General features: G+C 34.8%; 1 protein-coding gene across 3 annotated transcripts in view; it reads right to left on the reverse strand.

The window, feature by feature from the left end:
* The window catches only part of LOC138692841 (carboxylic ester hydrolase-like), an 82,807-nt gene that overhangs the window by 25,727 nt on the left and 41,751 nt on the right, over window positions 1-15,329 (reverse strand). For all 3 annotated transcript variants that reach the window (XM_069816120.1, XM_069816130.1, XM_069816113.1), the window contains 4 exons: window positions 14,751-14,859; window positions 11,400-11,564; window positions 8,662-8,799; window positions 1,312-1,468 (listed from right to left, as the gene is read on the reverse strand). In XM_069816120.1, the coding sequence (XP_069672221.1) occupies window positions 1,312-1,468; window positions 8,662-8,799; window positions 11,400-11,564; window positions 14,751-14,828 (538 nt within the window). In that variant the 5' untranslated portion in view covers window positions 14,829-14,859. The remainder of the gene's footprint in view (window positions 1-1,311; window positions 1,469-8,661; window positions 8,800-11,399; window positions 11,565-14,750; window positions 14,860-15,329) is intronic.

The following is a 15,329-nucleotide window of genomic DNA, read 5'->3' on the forward strand; positions in this document are numbered from 1 at the left end:
GAACAGCGCTCCGAGCGGCGGAATTGGCATTACGAGGGAACCACTTCAGACTCGTTTTTCAAGCTCTATGCGCCAGCTTGTATAATCTCGTAAGCAACGGGTAATATAGATGTTAGGCTGTCTCAGGTGAAACGGGATTGGTTGGCGGATCGGCCAATCCGGGGCCGGGAATTGTCATCTCTCGTAAGCTCCGCTCCTCCCGGGATTCCTGTGTGAAGTTTGGCGGGCGGCGAGCCCTGTTCCGCCGGTTGGAATCGGTTGCCGTCCTCGGTCCGTGATCTTCATGACCTTGATTGTAAGAGGGCCTAAGTTGGTCCAAGGCCGGTGTCCATGCCTGACTGAGCTGGAGTCCACTATCTCTGTTAAAGTTGTTTTTCTCCAGCTTGATCTCTATGGCCTCCTTGATTGTACGATCCCAGTAGTGGCTTGATTTGTTAATGACCTTGGTGTGGTCAAACAGTATTTTATGCTCCTTTTCTATGCTGTGTTGCGCCACTGCAGATTTTTCCGGGTAATACAGCCTCAGGTTCCTCTTATGTTCTTTGATTCTGTCTTCTATTGTGCGGCCAGTCTGCCCTATGTATACTTCGCCGCACTCGCATGGAATCTTGTAAATCCCTGGAGTCCTGTATTGCATACAGTTTACTATACTTTCTCACATTTAGAAATATGGGTCAGTTTGTTAGCTTTCTCAGAAATTTGTTTTTTTACACTTGGTCAGTTTTCATTTTGACTGTATCAATTTGTATGTAGACTGTTGTAATGAGTTTTGGAATTTGCTAGCAAGGCTTGATCATAGAAAAAAAAGATGTTATAAGATCAGAAGCCACTGGCGCTTGCGTGGCGATCCAGATATGGGTTCGGGCGTGGTTTTGATTCCCGCTCGACCCTATTACGTTGTTGTGTTTTTTCCAACCGTAAGGCGAATGTCAGGTAATCTATAGCGAATTCTCGGCCTCGTATCGTCAAATATCATCTCGCTCTGATGAGAGCGCAAAATAACCGAGTAGTTGATACAGCATTGATAAATAACCTACTAAGAAAAAAAAAGAAATTCTTGAGCTTTATTCCTTTTGTATCACTGTCATTCCATTCACATATAATTATTATTATTTTTTTAATCATGGTTTATTTAACGATGTTCGCAACTGCCGAGGTTATATCAGCGTTGCAAGTGTGCTGGAATTTTGTCTCGCAGGAGTTCTTTTACATGTCAATAAATCTACTGACATGAGCCTGTCGCATTTAAGCACATTAAAGAAAATTAAAAAGAAACATTTACTTTTTTTATCCACTTTCTCTTATCCTCACCGTATGCCCCAACTCGATAATTGAATAACACTAGAACGACATCTTTGTCCATGTAAGGATGCGGCGTTATGTAATCTATGGATATTTGTCCTGATACGAAGTTTCCTTGCATTATCCATACCAAGACGGCCATCGGTTTCCCTCTGGGCGGCGAAATCTGTAATAAAATAAAAAGCATGTACAGGGTGTTATTGATAGGGGAAAGTAGGGTAAGAGTACGCACAGTCTAAGAATACGCACCCTCCGAATATTTTATGGTAGTTTCGATGTTGGCAAAACTGACTGTCCATATGTTGTGTGAGTGAAGGAAGACAAGTTGGATGTGGTGTAAATTACTCCGAGTTTCGTATACAGTGAAACTTCCCAATAGCGGACACCGGCGGGGAAAAATCAAATGTCCGTTATTGAGAAGTGTCCGCTATTTAGAAAATCGTTAGTAAGTGTACAGTACATTAAAATTTCTCATACATATTCAACACTATATTTTACAGTACAGTACAATATACAGTGAGATTGTTTAGAGTATTCATCCAGAGAGAAATCGTACCAGTAAATGTTTTGTAAATGAAATAAACATCAGTCACTGTACTACTTCACCTTACACAAAGAAATCTAGAATTGTTGATTTTAAAATAGCATCCCTGTTTTTCAAAATTTCACTAACCTGAGTTTTTCCCACATTAAACTTTGTGGCCAGCTCACGAACGCTTAATTTCTCCTTCTCACTATGCTTTACAATATCCACTTTTTCTTTTAGTGACAAACGTTTACGTTTTTGTGACATTTTTAATGTGACTGTACTTCCGAACACTCAATTTGCCAAACTAAGAAAGTACGGACTGCTCACGTACAGTATCACAACTAACAACTGTGCTGCTTGCCTTCAATAAAGTATAAGAACGTTCAAATGCAAAGAATTCCGTTAGAATTCCGTTTAATTTACAACCGTCTTTTTCTTTTTTTTCTTTCACGCTGTCCGTTATTTGGAAGCTTTAATTGTTGTTGGGAGATACATTTCAGTGTCCCCGTCCGTTATCGAGAATGTCCGCTATTTGGAAGAATTTTATCATAAGGGCCAATGTTATTTTGCAGAGGAATTTTAAAATGTCTTCTATTGAGAGGAGTACGCTATTGGCAAGTGTCCGTTAAGAGAAGTTTCACTGTAGTTGTTTTAAATGTTTTGCGCTCTGCAGTCTTTTATCAGAATGTTATTAATGTTCATGTTACTGGGGTAATAGGTGAATAGTTTTAAGTTCCATCAAATATTACAATACGGTTGGATACTGTTGTTAATAAATCATGAACTACCACTCCAAGATGTGAGCAGCCACGAATCAGTATTGCCAATTGTAAAATATTACGCTAGTGGCTAAGAGTACGCTCCCAAGAGTTTGCATGCGTACTTAGACTCGAAAGCAGCTTCAGTGCAACTCATTTTTATAGAGGTAATATTTTAACTTACATTTGTTTATTTTATATTAGTTAAAATGGTTATTGTATTTTAATATTTTATTTAAATTTATTCAAATCCTAGATTTTTTTGGAAAGACTAGCTAGAAGTGACAGCAAAAGATTCATTGCACAGGTTTTTAATATAAACTAGGCGAACATCATTGCTTGTCCTCTGTGTTCTGAAGAGTATACGGAACCTCCTGATTGTGACTGGATAAAATGCGACCAATGTAATAATTGAGGGCATGAGCACTGCACAAGTTACAGTAAACGTGGATTATTTGTTTGTGATGACTGTGAATAAATTTGATTTGTTAAAATTAGTTGTGATTTTGTGTCTTTGTTTGTTCACTTTTTGTTCTTGTTACTAAAATCTGTCATTGGCTAAGTGATTTAATTAACCATAACGTTTGAATTCATCTCTATTGACAGAAGAATAGTACATTATGCAACGAGCCTATAATGATAGTAATTAAGAATCGAGTATGGATATTTATGAAACGAGCGCAAGCGAGTTTCATAATTTTCATACGAGCTTCTTAATTACCATTATAGGCGAGTTTCATACGACTTTTTATGCTCGACCATATTTCTAACTTGAAATTACCGGTATTCAGATGTATACATTTTATTTGTAACTGACAAGATCGGAAGTGACCTTGTTCTAGGTCGTGAATTGTGAGATGTGCGCAGACGCGAAAGTATTGATTTTTTCCGAGCAACAATAATGTCATTGACCTTGACGTAGTCCCGTTAAAACTTGATAATATTATAATATTATAACTTTGATTATTGAATTCGACATTGAAAAACGAGATGACAAATTGAATTTATTTGAATATTATTTACAATTAACGCTAATTATTATAGTAACAGAACATAACCTTCTGCGATAGTATTGGATTTCCAGCCTCCGTGACTTTTCGCTAATTCTCTTTCGATTGCACATCCAAGAATAATCGATACTTGCGGTTTTATAACGGTACAAAGCTGACTTGTCATTGGCTGAAGACATGTAAGCTGAGTTATCATTGGCTGAAGACCTGTACTTTAATGAGTAGGTGTACTTTAATGACATGTATTAAAGGACTGCTACCAGATGTATAACTAGTACATTTCGGCATGGTCGAGCATAAACAAAATTATGATATACAGATAATAGTTAAAATAAATATAGTACAGTATATGCGTATTCTTGAAATTTACTACTGCGTACTCTTAGACCATATGTCGTGCAATAGTTCGCATTTTCAGTACCTAATGTAATTAATTAATCGAAGAAGAATTAAATATTTTTTAAAGATTTCTACAATAAGATTTTTACAATCTCCATGTTTTTGGAAACATTATTCTATTTTCTATAAAAATTTCACATTTATTAACAAACCACTAAGCAACTAGACCTCAAAAAGTGCGTACTCTTACCCTCCTTTCTCCTATATGGGAAAATTTTGGGGAATGAATAGAGAATTTAAAAAAAAAAACAGTTCATTCAAATATGTATTCTATAATATTGCTTTTTTTATTAAATGCAGACAGCTTTCAGTTCAGACATATTTACTTATTATAACTTTATTTTTACATCTTTGATTACAAAGTCCATGCATATATCTAAAGATTATGCTCAAAATGACCCTCTTGAGTTCTAACACAGACTTCTAAGCGCTGCATCATGGACTGTCTTACTCTCTTCCATGCTTCCAAATGTCTGTTGTATCTGCTGACATCCTTCTTGAACACGCTAGCAAAGAATTCGAATATGCAATTGCTTTCAAATGTCCCTATCTAACGGACTGAGGTCAGAGAAAGGCCAGGATGTTGGTCCTCCACGATCAATACAATTATTAAGGAATCGCTGACTTAGAATCTTTCTAGCAGTAAGAGAAAAATGTGGGTGCTCCATCATATATGAATCACATACGGTAGCATATATTGAAGCTCCACTACCCCTTGTTTTCAGTTGCCAGCGGGTAGCAATATTAAGTAGATTCTTTTTTTTTTTACAAGGCCTACTGGTTTAATAAACATGGCCAGAGTCTTCTTCAGTTACATGCCGGAGCCATACGTCGGCAACACTGTAATTAACTGTCAAACGGAGGCCTACTATCCAGAGCATGTGTTTGTGCTAATGCCAATTTTCAATGTAAATTAATGTTACAATACAAGTGTGTGTCGATGGAATTATGTTCGCGGTCGTTAATTATTGATGTATTATAAGTGCGTGTTGTCGATAAAAAACAAGACAATAAATGAAACCATGGCTGTGCAGTCTTTCGCAATTTTTACGGTTATTATTAATGACAAAATGATTGAGCAATTCTTCTAAATATTAAATATTGCATAAACTACATTTTTGTAGTCTTACTTGTGGTTTGTGGTATGTCAGAATTCTAGCCAAATTGTTGGGTCTCTCCTGCTATATCAATAAAGTTACGCCTTTGATTTTCAAGTTAATTGTAAACAGCTGTTTTGTGATCCCATAAATGTTGCAGTTTTGTTGAATATTAGGAATGCCTGCTATACATCAGAACTGTCTATATTTGTAGATGCATACACTCACTTTGTTGGTTTTCAAGGTTAGTTTATTAATATTATTTCTTTTGTAATAAATTAGTTATAAACATGTTTCTATTCACTTCGTATTTACAGCATTTAAAGTTCACCGAGTTTACGCTAATTGGCACATACTTAATAGATAATGATGTGTTTTGTTACGTATTACAGTATGTTGAACGTATCTTTCTTCATTTCTTCATAGATCTTTATACCTTGAAAATTTGTAACAAATAATTTAGGATAACAGTATTGTTATGGTGACTGGCGAGGTTCAAACTAAAACTGGCTTCCTGGGCATCTGAAATATTTATAGAAAAGCACGACAGATAATCACATGAAATTAAAATGTATGTGATATCCTAGACCTTTCACGTCAGAGGTGAAACAACATAAAGCGACAAAACATTGTCAATTTACTAGCCACATAATGGTTAATTGATTGGAATAGAGTACTGCGAAAGTACGTCGTTATTTTATTTATTTTTGATACAAGTAATATTTCTTTAAGTATTTATTTATTTTCCCTTGTACCATCAATAAAAAACACGTATGCTTTTAATTTTTTTAAGTTACTGTATAAGTGGCTGTATGCAAATACTTACGCGGTATTCTGAAAGCCAAATGAAATACCATTTCGGATTCCGTAATAAATTACGTACATCAATACAATGAATCTTGATCATATGCACTTAGTTTTGTATCAATTAATGTCGAAAATGTACATGTGACAACGAAATCAAAGCACTAAAACGTCAAACGCCATGCCTTTATTTCGCCTCCGCCCGCCTTCACTCAGCGTTGCCAAACCTACCAAGCTCCGGCTTGTAACTAAAGATATCTCTGACATGGCCCATTATTAACGTAAGAACTAAACTACATAAAGAAAAAAAGTACCTGTAAATAAATAACAAAGCGAAATTGACTATATAATTACACTATATATATTTTTTATTATTTTTAGAATTTCTGTCCATTCCCTAAAGGTTTTCTATAAACCCATTAGTTAACACTTTTTATTTTACGTATCTTTTCCAGGTGACTCAGCTATAAGCCAAGCTCTTACAGTTAATATTGCGATTTACTGTCAGCACAGGTTAATTATGCCGTGACAATACGATACAGAAATAATACTGTCAACAAAATTAAAACTTTCTTTCCGATAGAAACAATGAATGATTGATTCTTATAAACGTTTTCGCGATGACTTCATTTCTATTCACAAAATGTTTCCATCACCCAAGGTTTTTTAATAATCGCGACTTTTAAAAATATAATTAAAATATTTATATTACTTTATAAATCATGTACCGATGAAACTTTTTTGTCTATTAAAAGATAAATTATTACAGTTTATCCTTAGACTTTTTCGCTCTGAACCTAAATTCGTTCACCATATTTTCTATCGCCTAAGGATTTTGGTTTAACGGTCAGATTTTGGTATTTAATTAAAATATTTCTATCACATAAATAAAACCGATGCTGATTTAACATTCCTGTTAAACTAGAAAAAATGGTTAATTCCTCAATTTTTTCATTGCTTATTTAATGGCGCTGTATCAACTATTCGGTTATTTAGCGTCGATAGAATAGATGGTAGCGAGATAGTGTTTGGCGAGATGAGGTCGAGATTTCGCTGTAGATTACTTGACATTCGCCTCACGGTCCATTCTCTCCATTAAAGTTAAAATTCTCAAACCTTTTTTGAACAGTGATTTAGAAAAATTAAAAAATGAAAGAGATGAACCTAAAAATTTTGGGGAAACATACAAAACATGTATATGATAACTCAAAACTGGCGCAAAAAGTGTGCTGTGCTAAAGAAATTAAAAAATATCAACGAATAAGAAGTGTTAATAAAGTTATTCACCATTTTGAAGGATACCCACAAATAGACTTAGAAAAATAAATTATTTAATCTTGGGGAAGCAAGGATTGAAAAACGAGAATACAGTAATGATAATTTATGCAGGAAATCATTCGAAGTCAAATTAATTGATTACATATTTAGAGTAGCGTCATTGTAAAATAAATTATCATATTTAATATACATCATTCCCTGATAAATTTACTTATAGGTACTAAATATGAACAAAATCCGTACAATAGTTTAGTAGAAATCGCTGTACACAGATAGACTAGTTCTAAAATTATTATATTTCTCATACATCATTCCCTGATAAATTGGTTAGTAGATACTAAATATGAACAAAATCCGTCCAATAGTTTAGTAGAAATCGCTGTACACAGACAGACTAGTACTAAAATTATTATATTTCATGCACATCATTCCCTGATAAATTGACACGTACATACTGAATATGAACAAAATCCGTCCAATAGTTTAGTAGAAATCGCTGTACACAGACAGACTAGTACTAAATTATTATATTTCATGTACATCATTCCCTGATAAATTGACTCGTAGATACTGAATATGAACAAAATCCGTCCAATAGTTTAGTAGAAATCGCTGTACACAGACAGACTAGTACTAAAATTATTATATTTCATGTACATCATTCCCTGATAAATTGACTCGTAGATACTAAATATGAACAAAATCCGTCCAATAGTTTAGTAGAAATCGCTGTACACAGACAGACTAGTACTAAAATTATTATATTTCATGTACATCATTTCCTGATAAATTGACTCGTAGATACTGTATATGAACAAAATCCGTCGAATAGTTTAGTAGAAATCGCTGTACACAGACTAGTACTAAAATTATTATATTTCATGTACATCATTTCCTGATAAATTGACTTGTAGATACTGTATATGAACAAAATCCGTCCAATAGTTTAGTAGAAATCGCTGTACACAGACATACTAGTACTAAAATTATTATATTTCATATGCATAATTCCCTGATAAATTGACTCGTAGATACTGAATATGAACAAAATCCGTCCATTAGTTTAGTAGAAATCGCTGTACACAGACAGACTAGTACTAAAATTATTACACGAGTATTTCATGTACATCGTTCCCTGATAAATTGACTCGTAGATACTGAATATGAACATGCACCCAATATCTGTGAGAGGAGACGGATCTCCATCTTTCTTTCAAGAATATAATCCAAAGTTGCTGGATTTAAACTCTAGGGGTGCTATTCATAGTCATTTCGCAGCACGCGCTACGAGCGTACTAAGCTAGCCCCGGCTATCCACTGGTTACTAGTACAGAATTCAAATCATATCCTATCGCTAACACTGGTTTATGAATACGAAAAACGCTGATCATCCACCGGAAGCCCGAGCTAAAAATGTCTATGAATACGGCCCTTAAATCTCAACTGCTGATCTTAGCGGCAGACTTGCATATTCCTGTACTTACGTAAGGAGTATAGATGTTCATGTAAAGGCAGTCTTCCTGACCGTTCACAAGCCCCGGCATTCTGGAGGTCTGTATACACATCGGAGCCTCCTCTGTGGCGTCCAGAACCCCTGTCCATGGCTTAGGAGGTCTTGGTGGCTAAAACCAAAATAACAATGACAGACTGGTAATGACGTATGGTACAATTTTTTTTGTTCTAATACCTTTCGTTTTATAGGTCTGAAAATTTCCGTACTTATTCTCAAAGAAGCATATAGCATACGTTAACATTCATTCTACATCTAGATTTGTTACAAAGTGTTGGAGAACTGGGTGATTACTTGAGTAATAAAAAGAACTAAATGGAAAGAACAAAATCGCATGAAGTTTTGCGTATTATAACGTATAACTCTTTAACATGAAATATTTTTTGCGCTTGAATTTCGATAGACATATTTTTTTATTAATTCTGTGCTGTCATTAATTACAGGAAGACTTGGGTGACTAAAATTGTGATGTATTTAAAACAAAGTAATTTCGAATACAGCCAGCCATGATAAAATATAAAGGTGAAAGAAATTAATGTAACACCATAATGATTTCATCTTTGAACGTGTAAAACGTAACAAAACATTCTATAAATTATCTACTGCAAAGAGCTGGACCATACAAAGGACTCAGCTACTGCGAGATTCGTGAATGATGGACTAAAAGATTTGTGGCCTACCGGAATTCAAAAGGAAAAGATATTAAGGCTGGTTCACAATAAACCGGGAACGGAAACGACAACGATAAAGAGAACGGAAACGACAACGAGAACGGGAACGGAAATTGTTAAAATAAATGTATTTAAGTGTTAACATTCACAGTAGTTAATTGTGAATGCTCACATTTAAATACCGGTACATTTATTTTAACAATATTTCCGTTCTCGTTCTTGTTGTCGTTTCCGTTCCAGATTTATTGTGAATCAGCCCTTAATGCTCTATTCCGACGCTGGGAATATAGTCTACACTTAAAGCTATGACTGCACTGAAGGTGTTTTATCCAAACAAGCTCCATTTTACGTGCAATATTTTGCCGAATATATTTGAACCAAGTTTACACGAGTGAACACATTAATTTCAGGAACAAAAAATATGTTTTTAAAAGCCCCGTAGTGAATGCTCTCTTACAAGCAGTAATTGCTAGATATGGCATTTCCCCCAGAACAAGCGTTAACGAGGTGGCCAACATGGATAGAAAACGGTCAAATTTTATATTGAACATCTAAATTCATTGCACAGACTGTTGCAGATTCTTTTCAGCCTAAATTTCTGAAATTCGTGAATCTTTACTGATTTCAAAATGGTCTATTGCCTATTATCAGGGGCAACTTCAGCTTCAAACATCTGGAAACTTCAGGGCTTTCCCAGCAAGATTCTATTGCTGTCATATAAAATGCAATAAAACTAAGTGTTTTGCATGGAAAAACCGATGCAAGTGTATTGAGTAAATTACAAACAGGTTTAGAAAGAAACACTGGACATTCAACATTTCACAATGTGTGCCAAATTCTAAAAGCATACAATGTTGATCTACATGAGGACATTTCCACAAGAAAAATTCCATTCATACAATTTGCCCAACTACATCATGAGATGTAGAAAGATCATTAATTTCCTGTGTATAAAAACTTTCTGAGCGACAGACGTACTCCAGGTCAATTCGTCCACAGTACAAAGTCCAGTATACAGAAAGTCCATTACAAAAATGTCCACAACCAAACGTCAATTAGTCAAAATGTCCAATATGCAGAGATGTTCACAAATCAAAAAGTTCAATATATAGAAATGTCCACTAGTCAAAATTTCCAATGTATAGACATGTCCACAAATCAAAATGTTCAGTATATAGAAATGTTCACCAGTCAAAATGTTCAATGTATAGAAGTGTTCACAATTCAAAAGTTTAATATATAGAAATGTCCACCAGTCAAAATGTTCATTGTATAGAAATGTCCACAAATCAAGATGGCCAAATATATGGAAATGTTCACCAGTCAAAATGTCCAATGTATAGAAATGTCCAAAAATCAAAATGTTTAATATATAGAAATGTCCACTAGTCAAAATGTCCAACGTATAGAAATGTCCACATATCAAAATGTCCAATATAGGCCTATAGAAATGTTCACTAGTCAGAAATGTCCAATGTATAGAAATATGCACAAATCAAAATGTTTAATATATAGAAATGTCCACTAGTCAAAATGCCCACAAATCAAAATATTCAGTATTTAGAAATGTTCACAAGTCAAAATGTCCAATACCGTCGCGCGGGGTGACTTTGTGCCAGGAGGGTGACTTTGTGCCATTCGCGCATTTCATAAAAGAACGTAAGGAAGTAGACTTTAAAACCTTGTCACGGCCTTAAAGAATACTTCCATACGTTTTTCGCGAATGGCACGAAGTCACCCTCATGGCACAAAGTCACCCCTCGCGACGGTATATAGAAATATCCACAAGTCAAAATGTCCAATATATGGTATGTACAGAGACGATTATTCAACATTCTTTTTTCGGAGAGCCTCATTTCGCCAAATACTATCTCGTTATCACCAATTCCATCTACACTAAATAGCCCAGTACTTGATAACGCATCCTTAAATAACAAAGTAAACAAACGTTACAAGGCGTTCATAGGAACAGTAATGTAATGAATTAGTTCCTTAATGTTCCTTCGTAATTACAATAATAATACGGTGAGCGGTGGGTTACCTGGAATCTGTACGCCCCAACAGGAGGCTGTGAGAACGGAATGCCCCTGAATCCGCAGAATGGCCGCCCATTGTCTGACACGTAGGTCGAACCACGCATGCTGCCCTGCTTCGCTGTCACTTGTTTTCGCTGGAAGTAGCCGCAGCCTCCGGAGGAATAGATTCGCTGAAATCGCACGAATAATAACACTGAGAAGCTGAAACGTGCTTCCAATTATTTTCGACATCAAGATGTATCTTGTTAGAAGTTACATTTCTGTTTTGAAACAGACTGTAAATGTAATCCACGAAGAAATCAAAAAAGAAAAGCAGAAGAACTAAAGGAGAAGCGAGTGGGTGCAGAATTAGAAAAGGAGGATGAGAGGAGAGAAGGGAGATGGGGAAGAGAGATGGAGAGAGAGGACATAGTTGGTAGGAGGAGATGGAAAAGGAGGAAGTTTGAAAAAGGAGAAGATGAGAGGAGGTACTTGGAAGTAAGAGATGGAATAGGAGGTAGTTGGAAGCAGAATAAAGAGGATGTAGTTGGTAGGATGAAGTGGAAGAGGAAGTAGTTTGAATTAGAAGATGGTAGAGGATGTAGCTGGGAAGGGAAGGGAGAGGAGTTAGTTGGGGGTAGGAGAGAACGTTAGAAGAAAATACAGAACTGTAGAGGAGTGAGAAGAAAATGCAAAACTGGAGATGAAGGAGATGAAATTGAATAAATGTAGGAGAATGAGAAGAAAATGCAGAACTGTAGACCAATGAGAAAAAAGAACTGTAGAAGAATGAGAAGAAAATGCGGAACTGTAGAAGAATGAGAAGAAAATGCAGAACTGTGGAGGAATGAGACGAATTTGAAGGACTGTAGAAGAATGAGAAGAAAATGCAGAACTGTAGAGCAATAAAAAAAATTGAAGAATTCTAGAAGAATGGGAAGAAAATGCAGAATTGTAGAGGCATGAGAATAAAATGAAGAATTGTGGAAGAATGAGAAGAAAATTAACTATAGACAAATTAGAAAAAATGCGGAACTACAGGTAAATGAGACGAAAAGGAGACAGCCCAAGGGGATAAGAAGAAATTATATTGCAGAGGAATAAGTAAATGACTGTAGGGAAAAAAGTAAAGAACTGTAGACGAATAATAAGTAAATGAGTTGTAGGTGAATGAGAAGATAAGGAAAAACTTCAGAGGACTGAAAGAAAATGAACTGAAGTGTGAAAAGGAAATGCACAACTGTAGAGAAATGAAAAGAATGCAGAGCCGTAGAGGAATGAGAAGAAAATGAACTATACAGGAATTAGAGGAAAATTACACTGGTCAACAAAATTAAACATACTGTATACTTTGTTAAAAGATAAATAATCGGTGATCCTCATAGTATTTTTCGTGCTGATTTCAAATCTGTTTCCAAAAATTTTTTATCACCCAGAGTGTTTGAGTAATTACTGTATATGAAATATAGTTAAAATTTTTCTAGTTTTAATACTTGTAACATTTTACTTAAAATCATATTTTCTTACCTAAAATGTGTGTGGAATATATTTTAGGCTATATTTGGCTTGTAAAACATCTCTTTGAGTTTCCAGCAGTAGTCTCAATTTTTTTCTGGTATCGCCTTTCCATTTCATAAAAATCCTGATGAAAATGCTTCCCACGTTCATCGTTCACTAACCGAACGTTTTTTGAGGAAAGAAAAATTAGATGAGAATGCAAGAAGTTATTTTGAGAGACATATTACATCACGTTATAGTTCTGAATCAGCTCGCTGACAAGTTCTCTATAATCTTCTGATCTGTGGTTCCTAGAAAGTAACAGTCTGTTGAATGCTTCTTGGGTTCCCGGCATATCATTGAAACTAGAAAAGGCATATGACGGGGTCCTTTTAGCCAACCAGTTAATAGAATCACATGGAGCACAACAGCTTTCAGGGGCGCAGTTCCTGTCCTCATCTATTTTGCAATCAAAAGAACACTCGTAAGCTCTTTTGACTATGTAGTAAAATTCGCATGTGTGCTTTCAAAGTTAATTAACCACAAACGTAACAAAAATTGTTTGTGATTTACACAGTATTTCGAGGTATGTTCCACTTTATAAGATACTTTTGCCACACTTAAAATTAGGACAAAGAAAACACAGGTTATGAAACTTGTTTCATGAATGTAAGTTCCAAATCAACTGAGAATTAATATTAACTCTCAGTCTTATGAGGAATATTTTTTTATGAATTCTGACTTCACAGGTAACAGTGATCTGAAGTTATAGATCAATTATTAAATCAATAAACTGAAATATTTGAAATATTTTTTTTTTCCATTAGCATGTTAAGGACTGCACAAAGCAATAAAAATAAATCAGTTTTTCTAAAATTGCAACAAAATGATGGGTGGTAGGAAAATTCTAACTTCATTTTTGGAATCAGCAGATGAAATTACATAAGAAACAGCAGAAATTTTACATTTAACAAAATCACTGTTGACCAGTGATTATTAATTGTAAAAGAATGCAAAAAAATGAACTACAGATGATTGAAAAGAAAATGAAGAACTAGAGAGAAATGAGAAGAAAATGAAGAAATGTACAGGAATGAGAAGAAAATGAAGAATTGTGGAGGAATGAGAACAAAGTGAAGAACAGTAAAGTAATGAGAAGAAAATGAAGAACTGTACAGGAATGAGAAGAAAATGAAGAACTGTGGAGGAATGAGAACAAAGTGAAGAACAGTAAAATAATGAGAAGAAAATGAAGAACTGTACGGGAATGAGAAGAAAATGAAGAACTGTGGAGGAATGAGAACAAAGTGAAGACCAGTAAAGTAATGAGAAGAAAATGAAGAACTGTACAGGAATGAGAAGAAAATGAAGAACTGTGGACTAATGAGAACAAAGTGAAGAACAGTAAAGTAATGAGAAGAAAATGAAGAACTGTACAGGAATGAGAAGAAAATGAAGAACTGTGGAGGAATGAGAACAAAGTGAAGAACTGGAGAGGAATGAGAAGAAAATTAATAATTACAGAGAAATGAGAAGAAAATGCATAACTGGAGAGGAATGAGAAAATGAACGCTAGAGGAGTGAGAAGACAGTGAAGAACTGTAGAATAGTGAGAAGGAAATGTAGAACTGTAGAGAAATGACAAGACATGTAGAACTGTAGAAAAATGAGAAGAAAATGAAGAACTGGAGAGAAGTGAGAAGAAAATGAGATGAGAATGATGAAAGGGAAGAATAGACGAAATTATAGGAGAACATGCAGCAGCATGAAGCAGGGAAACATGCGACCACTTGACGCCTCGCTGCCGATACAGACTTCTGAAGTTTGTTCTGTCACAAAGAGATTTATAATAATTATTATTGATTTCAGTTACTTCTCACCTCGAAAATATTCGGCTCCACAATTGCTGTACACATAAGGAACAGTATCACCACGATGCGAATGTTGTGGGATGTCATTCTGCTTGTCGTTTTACTTTATTGATTGAAGCTGTGAAGACAAGAATGACGGCTGTATTAATGTGTAATTTCTACAAGGGTATAAAAAAACTTGTGTAACAAATCTTTAGCGTACAATTGGATCAATAAAAGTTATTAATTAATATAGTAAATTTAAAAAGGAGTTCACAAAAACATATTGACATTAAAACATCATGATAATAAGAGTTTATATTTGTAAAAGATATAGGAACTTGCTTCTGGGAGGAAATTAAAAATTCTCGTGCATTATTTTATGTAAGACTTCCTTCCATTCGCACGAAGTATCTTCAGAATTGTCGTCGAATTATTTCGTTTTTAAATTATGTTTAAAAAATGTCGTCCTTTTTCCATATATATTGTTGCACATATTACTTCCGCCAAACAAACCACTATATTATTTTAAATTAAAAACGTTCTGTCTAAAAAAAAAAAGCAAAAAACTAATAACCGGATTTCATTCATCTTCATTATCATATCCTT

The sequence above is a fragment of the Periplaneta americana genome, chromosome 2, assembly GCF_040183065.1.
Source record: "Periplaneta americana isolate PAMFEO1 chromosome 2, P.americana_PAMFEO1_priV1, whole genome shotgun sequence".
Classification (NCBI taxonomy): Eukaryota; Metazoa; Arthropoda; class Insecta; order Blattodea; family Blattidae; genus Periplaneta; species Periplaneta americana.